Source organism: Cherax quadricarinatus, chromosome 28 (genome assembly GCF_038502225.1).
Source record: "Cherax quadricarinatus isolate ZL_2023a chromosome 28, ASM3850222v1, whole genome shotgun sequence".
In the NCBI taxonomy this organism is placed as follows: Eukaryota; Metazoa; Arthropoda; class Malacostraca; order Decapoda; family Parastacidae; genus Cherax; species Cherax quadricarinatus.
The window spans coordinates 972193-996368 of record NC_091319.1 but is presented as its reverse complement, the minus strand read 5'-3'; the positions used below and the strand labels follow the sequence as shown (position 1 = coordinate 996368).

At 39.8% G+C, this 24176-nt stretch overlaps 1 protein-coding gene across 6 annotated transcripts in view; it reads right to left on the bottom strand.

Moving 5' to 3' along the window:
• Window positions 1–505: 505 nt before the first annotated feature.
• LOC128693203 (venom allergen 5) overlaps window positions 506–24176 on the bottom strand; it is a 26865-nt gene continuing 3194 nt past the window's right edge. For 4 of the 6 annotated variants that reach the window (XM_053782692.2, XM_053782690.2, XM_053782687.2 and 1 more), the window contains exons 2-7: window positions 18135–18370; window positions 15421–15587; window positions 13924–14025; window positions 13026–13142; window positions 11160–11270; window positions 506–2172 (exon numbers count right to left, since the gene is read on the bottom strand). In XM_053782692.2, the coding sequence (XP_053638667.2) occupies window positions 1963–2172; window positions 11160–11270; window positions 13026–13142; window positions 13924–14025; window positions 15421–15587; window positions 18135–18348 (921 nt within the window). In that variant the 5' untranslated portion in view covers window positions 18349–18370 and the 3' untranslated portion in view covers window positions 506–1962. Of the gene's footprint in view, window positions 2173–11159; window positions 11271–13025; window positions 13143–13923; window positions 14026–15420; window positions 15588–18134; window positions 18371–21302; window positions 21505–22398; window positions 22525–24176 lie in introns of those variants that run through there. The other 2 variants (XM_053782689.2, XM_053782686.2) reach the window with 2 other exon arrangements.

The window sequence follows — 24176 nt, the reverse complement described above, 5'->3', positions numbered from 1 at the left end:
TTTGTTTTGTACTCTGATGAAGATTTAATTTCCTCGTGTTTACCATATCTGAGTAATTGAAATTTCTCATCGTTGAACTTCATATTGTTTTCTGCAGCCCACTGAAAGATTTGGTTGATGTCCGCCTGGAGCCTTGCAGTGTATGCAATGGAAGACACTGTCATGCAGATTCGGGTGTCATCTGCAAAGGAAGACACGGTGCTGTGTCACATATACTACTTGTTCCACCACTCTGTATTAAGACTGAAGAAATCACTCGTGGCGATACATTTCCCTAATAAATGTCTTGATCAGCGTCAAATATGTGTCATTATTCCAGTTCTACCTCTCAGGTGTAGTTGATGGATTCGGAAGATCATATATTTTGGTTTAAATGGAGATGCTATTTCGTCATCCGTCAAAATTTCAACGCTGTATGATCCACATGGGGTTTCCTCATGACTAAAAAAAACTTAAAATAAAGATATACTGTATACAGTAGTGGGAAATACAGTGAAAAAATAAATTGAGTTTTGCAGTGGAAGTGGCTAGTTTATTGTGCGCCCAACACCCATCCTGTGGACGGTAGCGCCAGATACATGCACAGAATTTGGCCTCAGGAACTTGGCTCCACAACAGTTAGAAGTTCACGTCCTTACATTTACAATACTGTCACATACACAGTTATTCTTAATTAGTTACAAGCAAATTTAGCTAATTTGCTCAGAATTTATGATAACTTATTATCTCTAAGAAGATAGATACCCTTAACATATCACATAGATTTGTTTGCTATCCTCTACATATCTTAGTGTATCATCGTCTGTGTATTGTATGTAGACCTGCCAGATGAACTTTTAACCAAGCCTAAGTCTGGCTGCTACAATATCCACGAATCTGTTACACTACAAATTACTCATTAAATGTGATTATGTTTGTGCTATCATAGCAGGTTATAGAGCTGTTTCAAGCTTTTAGTCTCTACACATTCTAATTCATATAATTCTATTTAGATGTTTAAATGACGTAAATTAAATACGTTCAAATTGCTTTAATTAGTCAACGTGTCACCTTTTTCTAAGAGGAACAAGCCAGTTGCTCTTCTCTATATTTGTTGAGTGTCTACACTTGGTCACCACGATGCTGATGGCGAGTCAGGAATATCTAGTGATGATTTGACATTTGTAATTAGACAATGAAATTGGGATCGAAGGCACAGACTGAGGGTTGGAGGGCACAAACACACACATACACACACACACACACACAGACACACACACACACACACACACACACACACACACACACACACACACACACACACACTCACACACACACACACACACACACACACACACACACACACACTCCCCACAGCCACCAGCTTGTGGGTGATCCTGCTCCTCTCTGTGCCTCTTATTTCTTGCTAACAACATTGTCACATACTTTAAATATTTGTACAAAAGTGTTAGAGTTTCATGTACTTTATTTTTTTTAAATCACTGGGGTGCCTGCAGGGCCTCGGGGAAATTTTATGTGATGCTTTTTAAAATTAACCACGATTTTTTTAGTAAAACTGAGATATCTTAAAAAATAATGAAAATAATATTTTTAATTTTTTTTTGTTTGATGTTTTTTATTTGGAATTTTTTTTAGGGTACTCACCTATATGAGGTTACAGGGGTCGATTCACAGCTCCTGACCCCATGTGTATGTGTGTGTGTGTGAACTCGTAAACAATTTTACCACACAGTTTCCTACAGACTACAATCATGACCATAATTTTTAATGGGGTGGACCGGTAAGCCGGTTGAAGGTCTCGGTCAGATGGCTAAAAGCTTCAGCGGCAGGTCATCACATGACAAAGACCCGCGATAGGAAACACTTGTCCTGTTTCCTGGCAAATCTTACCTAACCTAGACAACATGGTGGGGGAGGGGACACAGGCTTCTATAAACTAGTTAGTACCTATCCTGGGGGATCCTAGATACAGAGGTCAGGGTAGGTAGATGAGGCGGCACCAGGGCACTGGGAGCCAGCGGCACCCTCAGCATAGATGGGTCGTTCCTTCACGTTACCAGCCTGACCATAGTTACACACATAGATCTTGCTCTCCGGGTAGAGTTTGCCCTGCAGCTCCACCTCATAGTGGACAATGCCGCAGCCCACCTCGCTGGTATCAGCCCACACCACCTGCAGGAGGAGTTACACGACATGAACAAGACATTTTCTACCCTCGTCTCTGTCATCCTGTAGCCCTAGAGCACTAGGAGTCACATAGCACCTAGAGAATGGGTGAGAATAAAGCTTGATTCTCACCAGTATCAAAGCTAGTATCCTGTCTGTATTGACAATCTCTCAGCTACTGCACTGAATCAGCTGCCGCAATGAATCAGTTACTGAATCTCTCAGTTACTGCACTGAATCTCTCAGCTATTGCACTGAATATTATTAATATCAATGTTTATACAATGTCAATGATTATATCACATTATCACTGTTTATACAACAGTATCAATGTTTATTAGTTTAGCCGCCAAGAACACTCGTGTCAAGAGTATCAAACATTAGTACTTAGATAATTATGATTTTTAAAATAAAGAGAAAAGTTAGTGAAGATAAACAGGAAGGAAACTCTGAAAAAGTATCGTAAACAAGGATACAGAAAGGAGACACTGAAGGATAACACAGAGAGGAGACACTGAACGATGACACATAGAGAGGAGACACTGAATGATAAATGAGAGGAGACACTGGACGATGACGCAAAGAGACATTGAACGACAACAAGAGAGGGAGACACTGAAAGATAACAGAGAGGAGACACTGAACGATGACACACAGAGGAGACACTGAACAATAACACAGAGAGCAGACATGAAAGAAGGACACATACAGGAGAGACGGAACTGCTTGGGGGTCATGGGCTATAAACTACTATTACCTTTCACTACTGTTCCTACCTAGACTACTGGTGTTACTCCATTGCTACTCATAGAGTTGTGTGTATCATTGGTTCTACTTCTAGTTACCACTAGTTGTACTTCTGGACAATGTGGTGCAGGTGGGTGTGAACAACTAGATACCCAGAGCACACACCAGAACATCAGTGGCCACTGCTGAGACTACCACAACCACCCAAACAACCTCTGTTTTTACCACTAACATATATTATTAACGTAGGTGGCTTATTGTTACTTGTTCGTCCTCATGTAATCGCTCAACTACTATCAGGAATGCGTTGATTACACTTTGTCCTAGCATGAATATCTAGTTGAATCCTATGACTACAAAATTCTTGTCCTGCTGGTTCCTCAATGACTACATTGTTATCACACCCAGAGCTTCAAGCAGGTAGTTTGATCCATACTTCAATAATTCTGTTTGCAAATAAAACCTTTGCACACATTCCTGTTGCATCTCTTGCCTCGAATTTTCATTATATTGTTTCGAGTCATTGACTCATTTTGCACTTCAGATTAGTTCTTCGTGTATGAGTGCATTAAAACCATTTAATATGTAAAATATATGAATGAGCTCTCCTCGTAGGCTCTGTTTTTCATGAAAGAAATAGTTCAGGGCTTCGAGTCTTTCTTTATATTTTTTTTAGTGATGGTGCGAGTTTATTAGCTCTTCTCTGTATATATTTATGAGTTATATCGATAATCATGTGAATAAGACGCAATATGCGGGTGAGGAATGCAGCCTTACTCAGTCAGATTCTCCAGAAAAATATGTGATTACATCAGTCTCCTTGAAATTCGTTATCAACACTTTATCACCGGCTGCTGGAAAAAAGCTGAGAGAATGCTACACAATGCAATGAAAGGAAAAAATTACAACCCCATCACAGCCATAACCTCTAGTACAGATGTAGTAGAGGAGTCCTCTTTCAGGAAAAATGTTGGTGCCATGACAACAGATGGTGGTGTCTCTGGTTTGGCTATGGAGGACTGAAGTGCAGTTCTAGGACCTGCAAAGATTAGGAATACATCCAGCACGAATTGTACCTAGCCAAAAACAAAATGGTGCAAATTCTATGTTTGGGGCATCTGTAAACACGGAATATCAGGGAAAACGAATGGGGCATGCAACTTTGAGCATCCCAAAAAATGCCGTGACCTGTCTAAGGGAGTGTGTCGTTCTACGTCTTGCAGATACTTCCACCCTGAGATGTATTATTCTTCAGTCCTTGAAAAACAATGTTACAATACCAATTGCACTGCATACCATTTAAAAGGGACTAGGAGGCACACACCCCGTACAACACATCATAGTAGTTATGGTAGCTATGACAACACCCCAAGTGATGTTTTAGTGGTAGGAAACGAAGAAAGAAAATGGAAAGAGATAACCAAAATAGTCCACTACTTTGGAGCCTTGTTAGACTGGAGGCACAGCCAGTGGCTCTTCCGGACTTACAACTACTGATGTCAACAACAAAATCCCTCCACCAAACATGCGACACAACCTCATTTATATTTGCTAATAATCAGGACCTTAAACCATCCACCAACAACAAAATACCTTTCATTAGTGGACTTCTAGAGGAGTCAAACGCAATGTTTGCAGCCTTCACAGAGACCCATGCAAAAGATTACTTTGACAGTGAAATATGGATACCTAGATACAACCTTTGCAGATGCGACAGAAAGAACAGGCAACGAGGGGGGGGGGGGTGTTGGCCTGTATGTCAAAGAGTCTCTCTCTCATTTGCACAGAGATACTGAACACCACAAATGATGCAGTTGAAGTTCTGGCAATAAAAATCGAGAACCAAAACTTAGTCATTGTACTTGTATATAAGCCACTGGATGCAACTTCCCAACAGTTCAAATAACAACTATCAAAAATTGACTCCCGTCTGGAAAACTTTCCAGCCCCATCCCCAAACATCTTGCTGCTTGGTGACTTCAATCTAAGACATACAAAAATGGAAGAATATAGCAATAATGTAGCAGAAATAATCCCTGGAGGCAGCTCAGATGGAAAGTCACACACACAGGCGCTGCTGAATTTCTACAACAAACACACCCTAAGTCAGCAAATAGTGGAGCCAACAAGACTGAAGAACACGCTGGACCTTATTTTCACAAATAATGAGGACCTGGTAAGGAACATAACAATATAAAAAACAACAAATTCTGATCACAGTCTAATCGACGTCCAGACTTGCATGCACAGGAGTCCTGATCAGCAAGACGCATACAGCTATGAGGGTACCTTTACCAAATTCAACTTCAACAACAAGAACATCATCTGGGATCAGGTAAACTATGCCCTAAATGAAACATGCTGGGAGGATATCTGAAATTACATGGACCCTAACCAATGCCTTGAAGTATGTTCAAGGTATATTCCTGTAAGAAAAAAGAAAAGAAGAGCTAAACTGGAGAGAGAGAGAGAGAGAGAGAGAGAGAGAGAGAGAGAGAGAGAGAGAGAGAGAGAGAGAGAGAGAGATGCTCCCTCTACAGAAGAAGACGAAGAATCACTGAGCTCCTCAAGAATGCCAGATTGAAAGAAATTCGAAATATTTCTTTTCATATCTCAAAAACAGGTAAAAAATCACTTCTAGTATAGGGCCCCTGCTCAGACAAGACGGATCCTACACAGACGACAACAAAGCAATGAGTGAGATACTGAAATCACAATATGACTCAGTTTTCAGCGAGCCACTAACCAGTCTAAAGATAGACAATCCAAACAGTTTTTTCATGAATGAGCCTCAAAACCCTGCCAATGTATGCCAAATTTATGACATAACCCTGACTCCACTAGACTTTGAGAAAACCATCGACGACATGCCCATGCACTCAGCCCCAGGCACAGACTCGTGGAACTCGGTGTTCATTAAAAACTGCAAGAAACCCCTCTCACGGGCCCTAAGTATGCTATGGAGAAGGAGCTTAGATACAGGTGAGATTCCACAGTCACTAAAAACAACAGATATAGCCCCAATCCATAAAGGTGGCAGCAAATCAGTAGCTAAGAACTATAGACCAATAGCTTTAACGTCCCACATCATAAAAATCTTTGGAAGAGTTCTAAGAAGCAGGATAGCAAACCACCTGGACTCCCAAAAATTGCACAACCCAGGGCAACACGGTTTCAGTGCAGGTCGCTCCTGCCTTTCGTAACTGCTAGACCACTATGATATGGTCCTAGATGCACTGGAAAACAAACAGAATGCAGATTTCGTATACACAGACTTTGAAAAAAGCCTTTGACAAGTGCGACCATGGTGTAATAGCATACAAAATGCGTGCTAGAGGGATAACTGGCAAAGTAGGCAGATGGATTTTCAACTTTCTAACCAATCGCACACAAAGAGTAGTGGTAAACAGAATTAAATCAGATGCTGCCATAGTGAAGAGCTCTGTCCCACAAGGCACAGTACTCGCACCTATCCTGTTCCTTATTCTCATATCAGACATAGAGACGTAAACCACAGCACTGTATCATCCTTTGCAGACGATACTAGGATCTGCATGAGAGTGTCATCCATTGAGGACACGGCAAAGCTCCAAGAAGATATAAACCAAGTTTTCCAATGGGCAACAGAGACCAATATGATGTTCAATGAAGACAAATTCCAACTACTCCGTTATGGAAAACTGGAGGAAATAATAACTAGGATTGAGTATACTACAAACTCCAATCACACAATTGAGCAGAAAAGTAATGTGAAGGGCCTGGGTGTGGTAATGTCCGAAGACCTCACCTTCAAGGACCACAACAATGCCACTATCACATCTGCGTGGAAACTGATAGGATGGATAATGAGAACATTCAAGACAAGAGATGCTAAGCCAATGATGATCCTTTTTAAATCAATTATTCTCTTTAGGCTGGAATACTGCTGTACATTAACATCCCCATTCAAGGCAGGCAAAACTGCAGAACTAGAGAATGTACAGAGAACCTTTACTGCACGTATAAGTTCCATCAAACACCTTAACTACTGGGAGCGCTTGGAAGCACATGACTTACACTCGCTAGAGCGCAGGCGAGAGAAAGGCATCATAATCTACACCTGGAAGATTCTGGAGGGACTGGTCCCCAATATGCACACAGCAATCACTACATACGAAAGCAAAATACCTGGCAGGCGATGCAACATACCCCCAGTGAAAAGTAGGGCGTCACTGGTACACTAAAAGAAAACGCAGTAAGTGTCCGGGGCCCAAGACTGTTCAACAGCCTCCCACCAGCAATAAGGGGAATTACCGGTAGACCCCTGGTTGTCTTTAAGAGGGAGCTGGACAGATACCTAAAGACGGTGCCGGATCAGCCGGGCTGTGGTTTGTAAGTTGGATTGCGTGCGGCCAGCAGTAAGGGCCTCGTTGATCAGGCCCTGATCCACTGGGAGGCCTGGTCGTGGACCGGGCCGCGGGGGCGTTGATCCTCGGAATGCCCTCCAGGTAGACTCCATTTGTCTACAAGTAGAGAGGGGCGTACACATGTAAAGTCAACATTTCGGTCGCATAATTCTCCAGCAACGTAATGGACTTTGATAAAAAGAAAACCGTAACCAAGACCACTACTACTTGCGTCTATATGATACCATGTGGATGTTGTGATAAGAATTACATGGGTCACTGTCCCGGAGGCCAAGGTTATTATCAAGGAAGCTGAGAGGCATAACAAGCAATGTTTTGGATCTGTTCTGGTTGCCGCTACTGCCACCATCATACAGATGTCAGGTTAATTCTTAATTTCACCAACACTGGCCAAACTTACTCTCATCAGACGTGATACTGTTTTTGCATGAAACTATATATATAGACGAGCACTGTGGTTGGCTCACTGACCCACCTAATTTTTAAAGTTTCGATGATCCCACTTGGCTCAGACTCATTACAACAGATGACATGATCCGCCCAGCTCTACATATCACTTACGTCTTCAATATATATATATGTCGTGCCGAATAGGTAAAGCTGGTCAGTTAGCAATAATTCATTTAAAATTAATTAAGTCCTTTCTAAAATTTTCTCTTATACGTTTAAAAATATATTTTTTTAATTTATGCTAATGTAAAAATTAATAATTTTGTACCAAAAGAACCTTAGAAAACTTACCTAACCTTATTATAACAAGCGCAATTAATTTTGCCTAATCCAAATAAATATATTTTAGACAAGTTTAATTTAATAATAAATAATACAGTGAAATATATGTTTTACGTTAGGTTCAGAATGATTTTTGCGAAATTACTGCATACGCAAATTTTCGCTTTCCTTATTCAGCAAGAAGAGCGTTGCTGTTAAAGCCAAAATTACAAGATTTATATATATGTATATATATATATATATATATATATATATATATATATATATATATATATATATATATATATATGTATATGCATATATATACTCACTGTAATTGATAAAGTTGGTGGTATACAAACAAAACCTTCTTAACAAAATACTACACAGTATATTGTGCATTCTTCACATTATTCTTCACATTATTCTTCACATTATTCTTCACATTATTCTTCACATTATTCTTCACATTATTCTTCACGTTATTCTTCACATCATTCTTCACATTATTCTTCACATCATTCTTCACATCATTCTTCACATCTTCACATTCTTCACATCATTCTTCACATTATTCTTCACATTATTCTTCACATTATTCTTCACATTATTCTTCACATTATTCTTCACATTATTCTTCACATTATTCTTCACATCATTCTTCACATTATTCTTCACATCATTCTTCACATCATTCTTCACATTATTCTTCACATTATTCTTCACATTATTCTTCACATTATTCTTCACATTATTCTTCACATTATTCTTCACATTATTCTTCACATCATTCTTCACATTATTCTTCACATTATTCTTCACATTATTCTTCACATTATTCTTCACATCATTCTTCACATTATTCTTCACATCATTCTTCACATCATTCTTCACATTATTCTTCACATCATTCTTCACATTATTCTTCACATTATTCTTCACATCATTCTTCACATCATTCTTCACATTATTCTTCACATTATTCTTCACATTATTCTTCACATCATTCTTCACATTATTCTTCACATTATTCTTCACATTATTCTTCACATTATTCTTCACATCATTCTTCACATTATTCTTCACATTATTCTTCACATTATTCTTCACATTATTCTTCACATTATTCTTCACATTATTCTTCACATTATTCTTCACATTATTCTTCACATTATTCTTCACATTATTCTTCACATTATTCTTCACATTATTCTTCACATTATTCTTCACATCATTCTTCACATTATTCTTCACATTATTCTTCACATTATTCTTCACATTATTCTTCACATCATTCTTCACATTATTCTTCACATTATTCTTCACATTATTCTTCACATTATTCTTCACATCATTCTTCACATTATTCTTCACATTATTCTTCACATTATTCTTCACATTATTCTTCACATCATTCTTCACATTATTCTTCACATTATTCTTCACATCATTCTTCACATTATTCTTCACATTATTCTTCACATTATTCTTCATTCTTCACATCTTCATTATTCTTCACATTCTTCACATTATTCTTCACATTATTCTTCACATCATTCTTCACATCATTCTTCACATTATTCTTCACATCATTCTTCACATTATTCTTCACATTATTCTTCACATTATTCTTCACATCATTCTTCACATTATTCTTCACATCATTCTTCACATCATTCTTCACATTATTCTTCACATCATTCTTCACATTATTCTTCACATCATTCTTCACATCATTCTTCACATTATTCTTCACATTATTCTTCACATTATTCTTCACATTATTCTTCACATCATTCTTCACATCATTCTTCACATTATTCTTCACATCATTCTTCACATCATTCTTCACATTATTCTTCACATCATTCTTCACATTATTCTTCACATTATTCTTCACATTATTCTTCACATCATTCTTCACATTATTCTTCACATCATTCTTCACATTATTCTTCACATCATTCTTCACATTATTCTTCACATCATTCTTCACATCATTCTTCACATCATTCTTCACATCATTCTTCACATTATTCTTCACATCATTCTTCACATCATTCTTCACATCATTCTTCACATAATTCTTCACATTATTCTTCACATCATTCTTCACATCATTCTTCACATCATTCTTCACATCATTCTTCACATTATTCTTCACATCATTCTTCACATCATTCTTCACATTATTCTTCACATCATTCTTCACATTATTCTTCACATTATTCTTCACATCATTCTTCACATCATTCTTCACATTATTCTTCACATTATTCTTCACATCATTCTTCACATTATTCTTCACATTATTCTTCACATTATTCTTCACATTATTCTTCACATCATTCTTCACATCATTCTTCACATTATTCTTCACATTATTCTTCACATTATTCTTCACATCATTCTTCACATCATTCTTCACATTATTCTTCACATCATTCTTCACATAATTCTTCACATTATTCTTTACATTATTCTTCACATTATTCTTCACATCATTCTTCACATCATTCTTCACATTATTCTTCACATTATTCTTCACATTATTCTTCACATCATTCTTCACATCATTCTTCACATTATTCTTCACATCATTCTTCACATAATTCTTCACATTATTCTTTACATTATTCTTCACATTATTCTTCACATCATTCTTCACATCATTCTTCACATTATTCTTCACATTATTCTTCTATATTCTCTCTCAAGTCTGTCTTCGTCTTTTATGGAGACCAAAACTAAATGTCATATTCAAGATACTCTGGCAACTGCGTACTAGAAAATAAATATGGTTTCTGGCATCTTGCATTCGATATTTACAGATATTAAATCTAGTATTCCGTTAGCTTTACTGTTAACAAACGGGCAATGTTTCGTACTGTTGTGGTTTTTACTTATGATTACTTCGAGCTGCCTTTTTTCTTGTCAAATATTTTGTATTTATGACTGATATTGTTATATTTTCATTTATCAACATTGAAACTCAAAGAAACGACGAGTGGACACCGAACAATGACACAGACAAGAGAAACTAAATAAAGGTAGAAAGAGAAAGAGAGTAGAGACACTTAAGAATGAAACAGAGGAAATGTAAATAATATATACAAAAGACACACATACTTGAGTGTAATGACCAATTTTCTTCTTTTTCAGGAGCTGAAAGGAAGCGACGAAGGAACTGGGCATGTCAGCGACCTCGTCATACCATTCATACACCGCTCGTTTCCAATCCTGAGAGAGATACACTGAGTTAGCTCAGCTTGACACCTTTACTATACACTCAATATACCCATCCTACGAGCGGTAGTCATAACATAGACACGTGTGGTGGATGTGGGAAGAGACTCAACCCTAACATTCTTGTTTAGCTAGAGAAGTTATAATTGTAATTATCTATTGGCAGATTTATTGGCATGGAATGGCTAGTTATCTATCGTGCTCAGGTCCGGATTGAAGGTACTTGTCCTGGGACCCCACAGTACTTGTCCTGGGTCCCCACAGTCCTTGTCCTGGGTCTTCACGGTCCTTGTCCTGGGTCTCCACGGTCCTTGTCCTGGGTCCCCACGGTGCTTGTCCTGGGTCACCACGGTCCTTGTCCTGGGTCACCAGGGTCCTTGTCCTGGGTCACCAAGGTCCTTGTCCTGGGTCACCAGAGCCCTTGTCCTGGGTCACCAGGGTCCTTGTCCTGGGTCACCAGGGTCCTTGTCCTGGGTCACCACGGTCCTTGTCCTGGGTCACAGGGTCCTTGTCCTGGGTCACCAAGGTCCTTGTCCTGGGTCACCAGGGTCCTTGTCCTGGGTCACCAGGGTCCTTGTCCTGGGTCACCAGAGTCCTTGTCCTGGGTCACCCGGGTCCTTGTCCTGGGTCACCAGGGTCCTTGTCCTGGGTCACCAGGGTCCTTGTCCTGGGTCACCAGGGTCCTTGTCCTGGGTCACCAGGGTCCTTGTCCTGGGTCACCAGGGTCCTTGTCCTGGGTCACCAGGGTCCTTGTCCTGGGTCACCCGGGTCCTTGTCCTGGGTCACCAGGGTCCTTGTCCTGCGTCACCAAAACACTTACTACGACACTTACTGTACGACTGTTACATGAAACAGTCAGTATTTATAAGTACTGGAAGTACACGAAGAGAACAAAATATAATACTGACTTTTATTTACCACAGACAAAATTCTAATTCGCAGGAATAAACTTTATAATGAAAGTTACACAATGAGATAATTTGACCTTAAATTCTGATTAGCAAGACATTCGTAATTTGTTATAATATAAAGTAGTGTAGGAAAGGTGTGGGCAAGTCCAAGAAAGAGAAAGTAAATTATTATTATTATTATTATTATTATTATTATTATTATTATTATTATTATTATTATTATTAATATTATTATTATTATTATTATTATTATTATTATTATTATAAGGTTTTAGGACACACAACACTTGAGAAATGGGAGACAATGTGACTTGTTTCCAGAAAGTGAAGGGGCAGCTCCGTTTCCTTAGATCAAGAAAACTTTACGAACATCAAGGCCCTCTCTTTGAGGGCCTTGATGTCGGGGAAAAACAGAGAGGAAAAAGACACGTTTGTGTGTGTGTGAGTGAGTGCGTGTGTGTGTGTATGTGTGTGTGTGTGTGTGTGTGTGTGTGTGTGTGTGTGTGTGTGTGTGTGTGTGTGTGTGTGTGTGTGTGTGTGTGTGTGTGTGTGTGTGTGTGTTAGTGCGTGTTTGTGTGTTTGTGTGTGTGTGTGTGTGTGTGTGTGTGTGTGTGTGTGTGTGTGTGTGTGTGTGTGTGTGTGTGTGTGTGTGTGTGTGTGTAAGTGCGTGTGTGTGTGTATGTGTGTGTGTGTGTGTGTGTGTGTGTGTGTGTGTGTGTGTGTGTGTGTGTGTGTGTGTGTGTGTGTGTGTGTGTGTGTGTAAGTGCGTGTTTGTGTGTATGTGTGTGTGTGTGTGTGTGTGTGTGTGTGATGGAGAAACGGGACAAGGGATGCTCACAGGTCCCTCGTCGAAGCCCCAGTAGTAGTGGATGTTCTGGCCGACGTGGTAGTCCCTGGTGCACATCCTTCTGTCCCTGGCTGAGTCGTGACCCTGGGGGCACTGAGACGCCCACGCCTGCGTAGGGAAAAACACACACACACACTTCACAGTAACATCGCTAACTAGTACATGTAAGGCTGATACGAGAGCGAGATGCCGACAGGATAGAGTAAAAGACACCCTGAGCTAGCTTTAAATCGTGACAACGCTTCGCTCGGTGTAGCTCTTCATCAGATCATTAAGGCTTAGCTTTACACAGAGCGAAATGTTTTCACCTGTGTCTTTTATTCCAAGCGTAAATTTGCAAAACCAAAGTTTTTTTTTTTTAGGTATTATACCAATCCTTTTATGTCCAGTGACTGTTTGTTTATCTTCCGTATCCAGGTTTGAAACATTAATCACAACTGCTTCATTCACAGACTGAACATTTCAATGACTAATTTCTCACATCAGTGAGACAAGAATGTCTGCCAGTGTGTATGAAAGTTTAAAGGTAGGAAGAGCGAGAAGCCATACACACTTCTGTGAAGAGAAGACACTACACGAGAAGCTTTTGTTGGCACATATTATCGAACAGTTTAGATTTTTTTTTTAAGCCATGACTTCGAGTTAAACTGATGTGAATATTGTCGCTATAAAGCCTAGGTCGGCACAGGGTGTTCTTCATTTGTGTCGGCAGAATGTTATTTAAATCCAGAATACACTGCTGCTTATGACACGGAATTTACTTTACTGATAGAATATTTTGAGAGGTGTGGCACAAAAGAAAGCTCCACTTAGCACCTACCACCTGAACTACCTTTTCTTTTCACACCTACCTGGGCCAGCTCATCGTTCCACACCACCTAACACCTACCTGGGCCACCTGAGCCAGCTCATCGTTCCACACTATCTCACGCATGTTAGCAGCAGGAGGCTGAGGTCCTGGGGCTCCCCTCTTCTCCTGGCCCGTCGCCACCTGCCCCGGAGGAAGAGAAAGTGAAAGACGCCTCGTTAGGTGACCTCGAATTCTTCAGCTGTTGAAAATGAATGGGACGTAGGACAGTCAAGAAGAAATACACTGAGGAAACGAGGAGTAAGAACGGGAAGAACAAAACTAGAATAGTCGGTACTGTACAGTTTGTCATGCAGTATAACAAAGACACTGGTTAGTCTTTGTTTTGCTGCAGCTGGAGTTAATCTTTGTAGTTAGATGACTAGACATTTGAGAAATAAATAAGAGACTGCCACTAGAAGCCTGTGAACACATACACTTGTGAAGTTCCGAATGTTTGGTAGACATTAGACTTAAGAGTAGGTAAAGAGGGGGGAAAATGATAGACCAGAAAACAGAAGACAAGACTACGAAAAAATAGAAGATTTTCTAAATTTAGTTAAATGGGGAAAAAATTGGATGATCAGACAACTCATATGAAAGGCCAGCTAGAAAGTGCTGTGAGGTCACAGAAAGCTTCGTACAAATTTGTAGCAGCAAAGTCAAAATACAGAAATGCGATGACTAAGACTCGTGTGCAATACTATGGTGCCTTTATTTGAGAGACGTGAAGAACAGGCCACAGGGGGTGGAAATATTTAACTCATGTTCTTTCGTACTCTCCGTGCGTCGTCAGGAGCTATGCAGTGTTGCAAGGCTAGTAACAGATTGTAGGGGGAAAATTCTTTCTGAGGCAAGGAAGAAGCGTAAAGCGTCAGGCCATGTCACAGCGGAATGTGTGGGACACTACTGTGACATGGCCTGACGCTTTATGTTTCTGACTTACCTCAGAAATAATTTTCCCCCAATATTCTGTTTCTAGCCTTGCAACATTGCATAGCTCCTGACGACGCACATAGAGTGCGAAAGATCTTGAGTTAAAGATTTCCGCCCCATGTGGCTTGCTCTGGATTGTTAACATCACCTGTTTGCGATTGTTTTGCACTGATAGACGTGTGTTACTTAACAGTGAACCTGTGCAGCATTAGACTAAGGTTACTTGTGTGTGTGATGTTCACACTGGCTGTCAGGAGGAAAAAAAAAGAGACATAATAATCACGTATAAAGTCATAAAAGGATATAAATAAATAGATACTGAAGATTTATTAATGTATATAACAGGAATAACAAGACAACATATTTGTAAACTGTGAAAAAGTAGACCCGAATGTAAAATTAAAAATATTCTTATTTTTAGGAAACATTAATTGAACAATGGAATAATTTAACATAAGAAGAGGTGCTATATTTGGAAATAAAAAAAATATAATAATGAATATGGGACACCCTGACTATCTGTGCTTCTGTAGCTACAAACAGATGTTTAAAATGGAAGGAAAACAGTGTTAAGAGAAGTCATATTCGTGGAGCGTCGCTGACCTGAGCTCTGAGTGTGTTGTGAAGATTGAGGATCTGCTCTTTCTCCTTCTCCGTCACCTCTGAGTTGTAAATCTCACAGGTGGGCTCCTGAGGCTTGAGCATGGTGTGGGTGAGGCTCAGCTGAGAGTAGTCACATTCAGAAGAGGACTCCGTGGGTTTCACACCTTCTACGAGACCAAACAAAACAAGATGACTGGTTCATAGAGCCTTCATGTTCATGAATTAGACACTTGAGTATCATTATTGTGGAAACGTTTCGCCAAACAATGGCTTCCTCAGTCCAATAAAGAAAAGAATGATTATTGTATATATACATATTGTGAAAAGCATAGTGAACTTACAAGCTCTTTCGTGATTTCTCATATTATCAAGGAACTATAAAAGTAAAAAATTGGCAGAAGGCATATAAGGGCAAAATTACACTTCACAGTCAACATACAACACCCAAACCTTTTATGATGATGTGGGTGAGATGGTCAAGGACTTATCAGACACAGCTTATATTCTACCCAAGCTTTAATATATCAATACTTTTCCCAGTCTGAACTAAGATTACAACAACATAAATATAGCATTAGAATTGGACAAGAGTTTAATGCTTTGTTTATTCATGTGAAAAATTTTAACCATCCAATTGATTTTCAAAAGGCCGAAGAAATTGTATCAAACAGGTCGATGGTTGAGAGAAATATAACAGAATTACTTTCATATAAAAAAGAAGAATTAAATTAATATGAATAATGGTTTAGGATTATACATGAGTTGATTATACAAATTAGACTCATTTATAATTAATAAAATTTGTAAAGAATTTAAGATATATTCAACAAGTTATAATCATAAAGCTTTGGAAGAATATAAGCTGTGTCTGTAACGTCCTTGACCATCTCACCCACATCATCATAAAAGGTTTGGGTGTTGTATGTTGACCGTGAAGTGTAGTCTCGTCCTGATATGCCTTCTGTTAATCTTTTATTTGTATAGTTCCTTGATAATGTGAGAAATCACGATAGCCCCTGGAAGTTCACTATTATTTTCACAGCTTCACAGCGGCTGTTCTCTGTATATTATGATGTCACCTGTTTGCTGTGATCTTATTCCATATATATATATGTCGTGCCGAATAGGCAGAACTTGCCATCTTGGCTTAATATCAATGCTCATCTTGCCATATAGGACAAGTGAAAATTTGTGTATGCAATAATTTCGCCAAAATCATTCTTAACCTAACGAAAAAAATATATTTCACTGCGTTTGTTTAGTATTAAATTATTGTAAACAAATCTAAAATATATTTAGTTGGGTTAGGCTAAAATAAATTAATTTTGTTATAATAAGGTTAGGTAAGTTTTCTAAGATTCTTTTAGTGCAAAATTATAAATTTTTACATTAACATTAATGAAAAAAATATATCTTTAAACGTATAAGAGAAAATTTTAGAAAGGACTTAATTTTAAATGAGTTCTTGCTAATTGACCAGTTTTACATATTCGGCAAGACATATATATATATAGGGGATTACCAACAGACCCCTGGCAGTCTTCAAGCTGGCACTGGACAAGCACCTAAAGTCAGTTCCGGATCAGCCGGGCTGTGGCTCGTATGTTGGTTTGCGTGCAGCCAGCAGCAACAGCCTGGTTGATCAGGCTCTGATCCACCAGGAGGCCTGGTCTCAGACCGGGCCGCGGGGGCGTTGACCCCCGGAACTCTCTCCAGATAAACTCCAGATATGTATATATATATATATATATATATATATATATATATATATATATATATATATATATATACACATATATATATATGTATATATATATATATATATATATATATACACATATATATATATATATATATATATATATATATATATATATATATATATATGTATATATATATATATATATATATATATATATATATATATATATATATATATATATATATATATATATATATATATATATATATATATATATATATATATATATATATATATATATATATATATATATATATATATATATATATATATATATATATATATATATATATATATATATATATATATATATATCGTGCCGAATAGGTAAAACTTGTCATTTAGCAAGAACTCATTTTAAATTAAGTCCTTTCTAAAATTTTCTCTAATACGTCTAAAGATATATTTTTTCATTTCTGTTAGTGTAAAAATTAATAATTTTGTACCAAAAGGACCTTAGAAAACTTACCTAACCTTATTATGACAAGCGCAATTTAATTTAGGCTAATCCAACTAAATATATTTTAGATAAGTTTACAATAATTTAATAATAATAAACAAACACAATGAAATATATTTTTTTCGTTAGGTTCAGAATGATTTTTGCGAAATTACTGCATGCACAAATTTTTGTTTGCCTTATTCAGCAACAAGAATATTGCTATTTAAGCCAAAATCGTAAGTTTTACCTATTCGGCAAAACTGCACTGGCCGAGCCTCGAACCCTCGAGCATTAACACGCCACCTGGGTAGCCTGTTAAAACTCGAGACGCCCTAATCCACTTGACCACCAATCTCACAAACAACAGGCGACTGGTAGCACTAGACGCCGTCACTCCTGTTGCGAAGACATACGTGGTTGTGGCAATCTAGGGACTAATTTCATTCTCCTCTCGTTTGGAATACCAGTTACACAAGCATTTTACATATTGATAAATGTATATATTCTCACCTTTGGGTTTATGTTTCTTCTTCTCGTGTATGGGTTTCTTTGCCCCAGCACAGCCAGTAACATTGAGCATGACGTCAACCAGCCTATCAAGGAGAGAGATCTGCTGGATGATCTCTTTCTCCTTCAGCAGCTGTGTGGTGCGTCCGTCACTGTCACACACTACCACCATCAACACCATAACCACCGCACTCCACCACCACACTGTCCCCATCATCTCGCTACGCTCCAATGATAATCTGGGGAAACGTAATGTTCGTATTCCACTAATAATCCAAAGAAAAGGGTACCTGGAGTCTACCTGGAGGTTATTCCGTGGATCAACGCCCCCGCGGCCCGGTCCACGACCAGGCCTCCCGGCGGATCATGGCCTGATCAACCAGGCTGTTATTGCTGGCTGCAGACCGACTGATCCGGCACTGACTTTAGGTATCTGTCCAGCTCTCTCTTGAAGGCAGCCAGGGATTTATTGGTAATTCCCCTTATGCTTGATGGGAGGCTGTTGAACAGTCTTGGGCCCCGGACACTTATGCTGTTTTCTCTTAGTGTACCAATGGCTCCCCTACTTTTAATTGGGGGTATTTTGCATCGCCTGCCCAGTCTTTTACTTCCGTAGAGAGTGATTTCTGTGTGCAGATTCGGGACCATTCCTTCCAGGATTTTCCAAGTGTAGATTATGATATATATCTCTCCTGCGTTCCAACGAGTACAAGTCAAGTGCTTCCAAGCATTCCCAGAAATTAAGGTGCTTGAAAGAACTTATACGTGCAGTAAAGGTTTTCTGTACACTCTCTAGATCTGCAATTTCACCTGCTTTGAACGGAGATGTTAATGTACAGCAGTATTCCAGCCTAGAGAGAACAAGTGATTTGTAAATGATCATCATTGGCTTGGCATCTCTCGTTTTGAACGGTCTCATTATCCATCCTATCATTTTCTTTGCACTTGTGATCGTGGCACTGTTGTGATCCTTGAAAGTGAGATCCTCAGACATTACTACTCTCAGGTCCCTTACATTATTTTTCCGCTCTATTGTATAGCCAGAGTTTGTAGTATACTCCAATCTAGTTATCCCCTCCAGTTTTGAATAACGGAGTTGTTGGAATTTGTCCTCATGGAACATCATATTGTTTTCCGTTGCCCACTGGAAAACTTTGTTTATATCTTCTTGGAGGTTAACCGTGTCCTCAATAGATGACAGCCTCATGCAGATCCTAGTATCGTCTGCAAAGGATGATACGGTGCTGTGGGTTACATCTCTGTCTATGTCTGATATGTGGATGAAGAACAGGATGGGGGCAAGTACTGTACCTTGTGGAACAGAGCTCTTCACTACAGCAGCCTCCGATTTAACTCTGTTGACCACTACTCTTTGTGTTCGATTGGTTAGAAAATTGAAGATCCATCTCCCCACTTTGCCAGTTATTCCATTAGCACATATTTTGTGCGCTATTACGCCATGATTGCACTTGTCAAACGCTTTTGCGAAGTCTGTGTATATTACATCTGCATTCTGATTTTCTTCCAGTGCATCCAACTCCATATCATAGTGATCCAGTAGTTGTGAGAGGCAGGAGTGACCTGCCCTGAACCCATGTTGCCCTGGATTGTGCAGTTTTTGGGAATCCAGGCGGTTTGCAATCCTGCTTCTTAGCACTCTTTCAAAGATTTTTATGATATGGGACGTTAGAGCTATTGGTCTATAGTTCTTAGCTAATGCTTTGCTTCCACCTTTATGAAGTGGGGCTATATCCGTTGTTTTAAGTGACTGTGGAATTTCACCTATGTCCAAGCTCCTTCTCCATAGTATACTTAGGGCACGTGAGAGGGGTTTCTTGCAGTTCTTAATGAACACAGAGTTCCACGAGTTTGGGCCCGGGGCTGAGTGCATGGGCATGTTGTCAATGGCTTTTTCAAAGTCTATCGGAGTTAGGGTAATGTCGGAAATCTGGCATACATTTAAGGAGTTTTGAGGCTCATTCATGAAGAAATCGTTTGGGTCGTCGATCCTCAGACTGATTAGCGGCTCACTAAACACAGTCGTACTGGGATTTCAGTATTTCACTCATTTCCTTGTTGTCATCTGTGTAAGTCCCATCCTGTGTGAGTAAGGGCCCGATACTAGACTAGATGTGGTATTTGCCTTGTTTTTGGCACATGAAATGAAATATTTCGAATTTCTTTCAATTTCAAAAATAGTTTAAGCTCCTCCTGTCTCTCCTGGTTTCTGTAAGAGTCCTTTAACTTAAATTCGATAGCTTCCATTTCCCCCGTCAGCGCCTCCTTCCGTGTGTCAGATATTCTAGTGTTCCTGAGGAGCTCAGTGATTCTACTGGGAACGCCTTGAAGCACTTGACTAGTACTCGCTGGAACGCAGGCGAGAGAGATATATCATAATCTACACTAGGAAAATCCTAGAAGGAATGGTCCCGAATCTGCACACAGAAATCACTCCCTACGAAAGTAAAAGACTGGGCAGGCGGTGCAAAATACCCCCAATGAAAGGAAGCGGCGCCATTGGTATACTAAGAGAAAACACATTAAGTGTCCGGAACTCAAGTCTGTTCAACATCCTTCCATGCATAAGCGAAATTACCAATAGGCCCCTGGCTGTCTTCAAGTGGGAGCTGGACAGATACCTAAAGTCGGTGACGGTACGTTGGACTACGTGCGGCCAACAGTAACAGCCTGATTGGTCGGCCCTGATCCACCGGGAGGCCTGGTCGTGCGTAGATCTCCGGAATACCCTCCAGGTAGACTCCAGGTAGGACAAACAGAGTTGTCCTCACTGTGTAACCGTCATATAGAATAAGGTAGCCGCTTACTGCTCGTGTATCCAATTTTACTAAAAAAATAATAAATAACTTCATATTCGTTGTACATGCTTACTTGTCTCCTTTCACAGTAAAAATTCTGTTCTAGTTTGTTTATGTTATATATTAACACAATATTTAGGTTATATATTAACAGAATTCTCGAAGCTCTAATGATACGTATACATTGTTGCGTGTTCATCTTTGGACACTTGGGCAGATTTGTCAGGGCAAACAGGTCGCTCTGTGTAGGTTTACAGAGCGAAATATCGTCTGTAAATGAAGTTTTCCTCTGCATATAGTGTTGTCGTTATACTTGTCGGCAAGTGTTGCCCTCCAACAAAACAAAGAAACTTACTAGTTGAGCGATGATGAGCCCGTGTGGTACCCGGAGCTCGAGTCCGACTAGTGAAGTGTCATGCAACAGCAAGACTGTCAGGGAACAGCAAGACTGTCAGGCAAGAGAAAGACTGTCAGGGAACAGAGCCTCAACCACCCGACACCACTTGACACAGACGAGGCTGTTGTTGACCCTACGTGCCACTCCCTCACAACTCATCACTTGAAACCGACAAACACCCACAACAACACAGCTCCCATTTATTGGGGGTCGGGGAGGCCCCTTTAGTGAAGGGCTCTTGATCCGAGATACCGGAGCCCATTTAGCTCTCTTTCTGGGATAAAATCTGAACATCCTTCCTCTCACCTTTCCTGCAGATTTTTACTACTCTGCGATGCCTTCGGAAATATATATAATATAATTTGCACCGAATTATGAACATAATTTGTGGAACACAAATAATTTTTTGAAGAGTTTGGATTGCGTTGTGATGAGCTCTATAATAAAACAGGAAATTAAGAACGATGGCAGAAAAAAAGTGCAAGGGGGGGGGGTGTCTACCTGGAAGGTGTTCCGGGGGTCAACGCCCCCGCAGCCCAGTCCTTGACCAGGCCTGCCGGTGGATCACTGCCTGATCAACCAGGCTGTTACTGCTGGCCTCATGTAACCCAACGTACGAATCACAGCCCGGCTGATCGGGTATTGACTTTAAGTATCTGTCCAGCTCACTCTTGAAGGCAGCCAGAGGTCTACTGATAATTCCCCTTATGCATGGTGGGAGGCTGTTGAACAGTCTTGGGTCCCGGACACTTGTATTTTGTTAGTAGAAAAATAAAAATATGGTCATAATGTGGATGGTAATCATGTAATGACTCAAAGCTAAGTGGTAAGTGGATCCAGCTTCTGGCCACTTGACTCCTGCTGCATTTCGTCCTCCAGGACATTATACTTATAACGTTAAATAAAATATCTTGTGATGGTGAGAAATTTGCAACTGAAATGCGGTTAAACATGACATAAAACTTACACCTGACAAAACTGTTCACTACACATCTCTGTCAAAATTAACGGGATGAAGTTTTTCAAAATCACAGAAAAATGATCGATATCAAACCATGGCAGCTGGGTGTAGGTGAGGTGGCTGGCAGGGCTGCCCAGGTGGCTGGCAGGGCTGCCCAGGTGGCTGGCAGGGCTGCCCAGGTGGCTGGCAGGGCTGCCCAGGTGGCTGGCAGGGCTGCCCACACAAAAACTTCATGCACAAACACTATATAAAGTTTCAAAAATAATGTCGTATGTATCGTGTACTAAGGTCGGAAATGTTGAGAAAAAGGACTGCGATGATGAGGAGACTGCTGTGTGGCCCATACGGGTTTATGGTTTGGAAGGAATTATGGATATGTTTATGGATAGCTTTTTGGACAATAATGGTAAGAGAGAGTGAGAGAGAGAGAGAGAGAGAGAGAGAGAGAGAGAGAGAGAGAGAGAGAGAGAGAGAGAGAGAGAGAGAGAGAGAGAGAGAGAGAGAGAGAGAGAGAGAGAGAGAGAGAAGGGGAGAATGAGTATTATCAGAGTATTACCAGAGTGACTGCATCATATTTTCAAGCAGGAAGGCACTTGTTCAAACGCAAGCACTACTGAATAGAGGAAGACGTCTAAGCGTGTATTAGTAAGAAAGCACAACCTTGTGGGTTAGTGAGTGTGTATATCTGTGGCTTGTTGCAGCTATTCAGTTGAAGGTTGCATTGAGTGTCCCCCAGCTGTCTCTCACCTCCCCACGCAACATGACCCTCGCAGTGGCTCCCATACGTGCCACAACCTCACAACTGAACAAATTAAATTGATAAATAGTCGCCGCTGAGGTAACTCGAGACGGAGGCCTTAAATATAAAGACTAGGACTAGTAGTAGAGAGATAAAAACATTAAAATTCATTAATCCCATTAGAAAGCTTGATATAACTTAGAAAAAAAGGCATCAAAAGCCCTATTTTCCTACTGAAGCTTAGTCTAGCTGAGAGACCAAACACTCAATGAAATTCCTGAATTTCCACTAAGATAAGATTTCGTTCGGATTTTTAACCCCGGAGGGTTAGCCACCCAGGATAACCCAAGAAAGTCAGTGCGTCATCGAGGACTGTCTAACTTATTTCCATTGGGGTCCTTAATCTTGTCCCCCAGGATGCGACCCACACCAGTCGACTAACACCCAGGTACCTATTTGCTGCTAGGTGAACAGGACAACAGGTGTAAGGAAACGTGTCGTAATGTTTCCACCCGCCGGGAATCGAACCCGGGACCTCCGTGTGTGAAGCGGGAGCTTTAGCCACCAGGCCACCGAGTGCATATTTGTGGAAGACACCAGATGTTGCCTCGCCTAATGATTGTATTTCTCCTTTGAGGAAAGGAAGGGGCGCTGAGACTGTCGAAAGGGTCTAGATCCGAGGAATTGAAGTTACATTTCCCTTCCTCGGATAAAACTTAATTATCGCCCAGTTAATACTATTATCATTACAGATTTACCGCTTCCACTTCCCGAGTGGAAATAGAAATAAGTCACAAAGTTTGACTTTAATTAGTTACCCTAGATTATCATATGTCGAACTAGGTTGAGTCAACACAATGTGACGTATTTGTGTGTACTCACAGCACTTATATACTCTGAAGACAGCATAAGCTTACTAAGCTACAGTTTGGGCCTTACGATATAAGGGGTCTTAAAAAAATTACCTTTCGAATTTTAAGGTCAAACTTGACACAACTTAGGGCTTCAGAGGGTCAAAAGTCCGGGTCTGCCTTAAGACCAATAAAAAATTAAGAATACTATATAATACTTCAGTTATGTCAGTTAGTTAATTTTTTTATTAACACATCGGCCGTTTCCCACCAAAACAGGT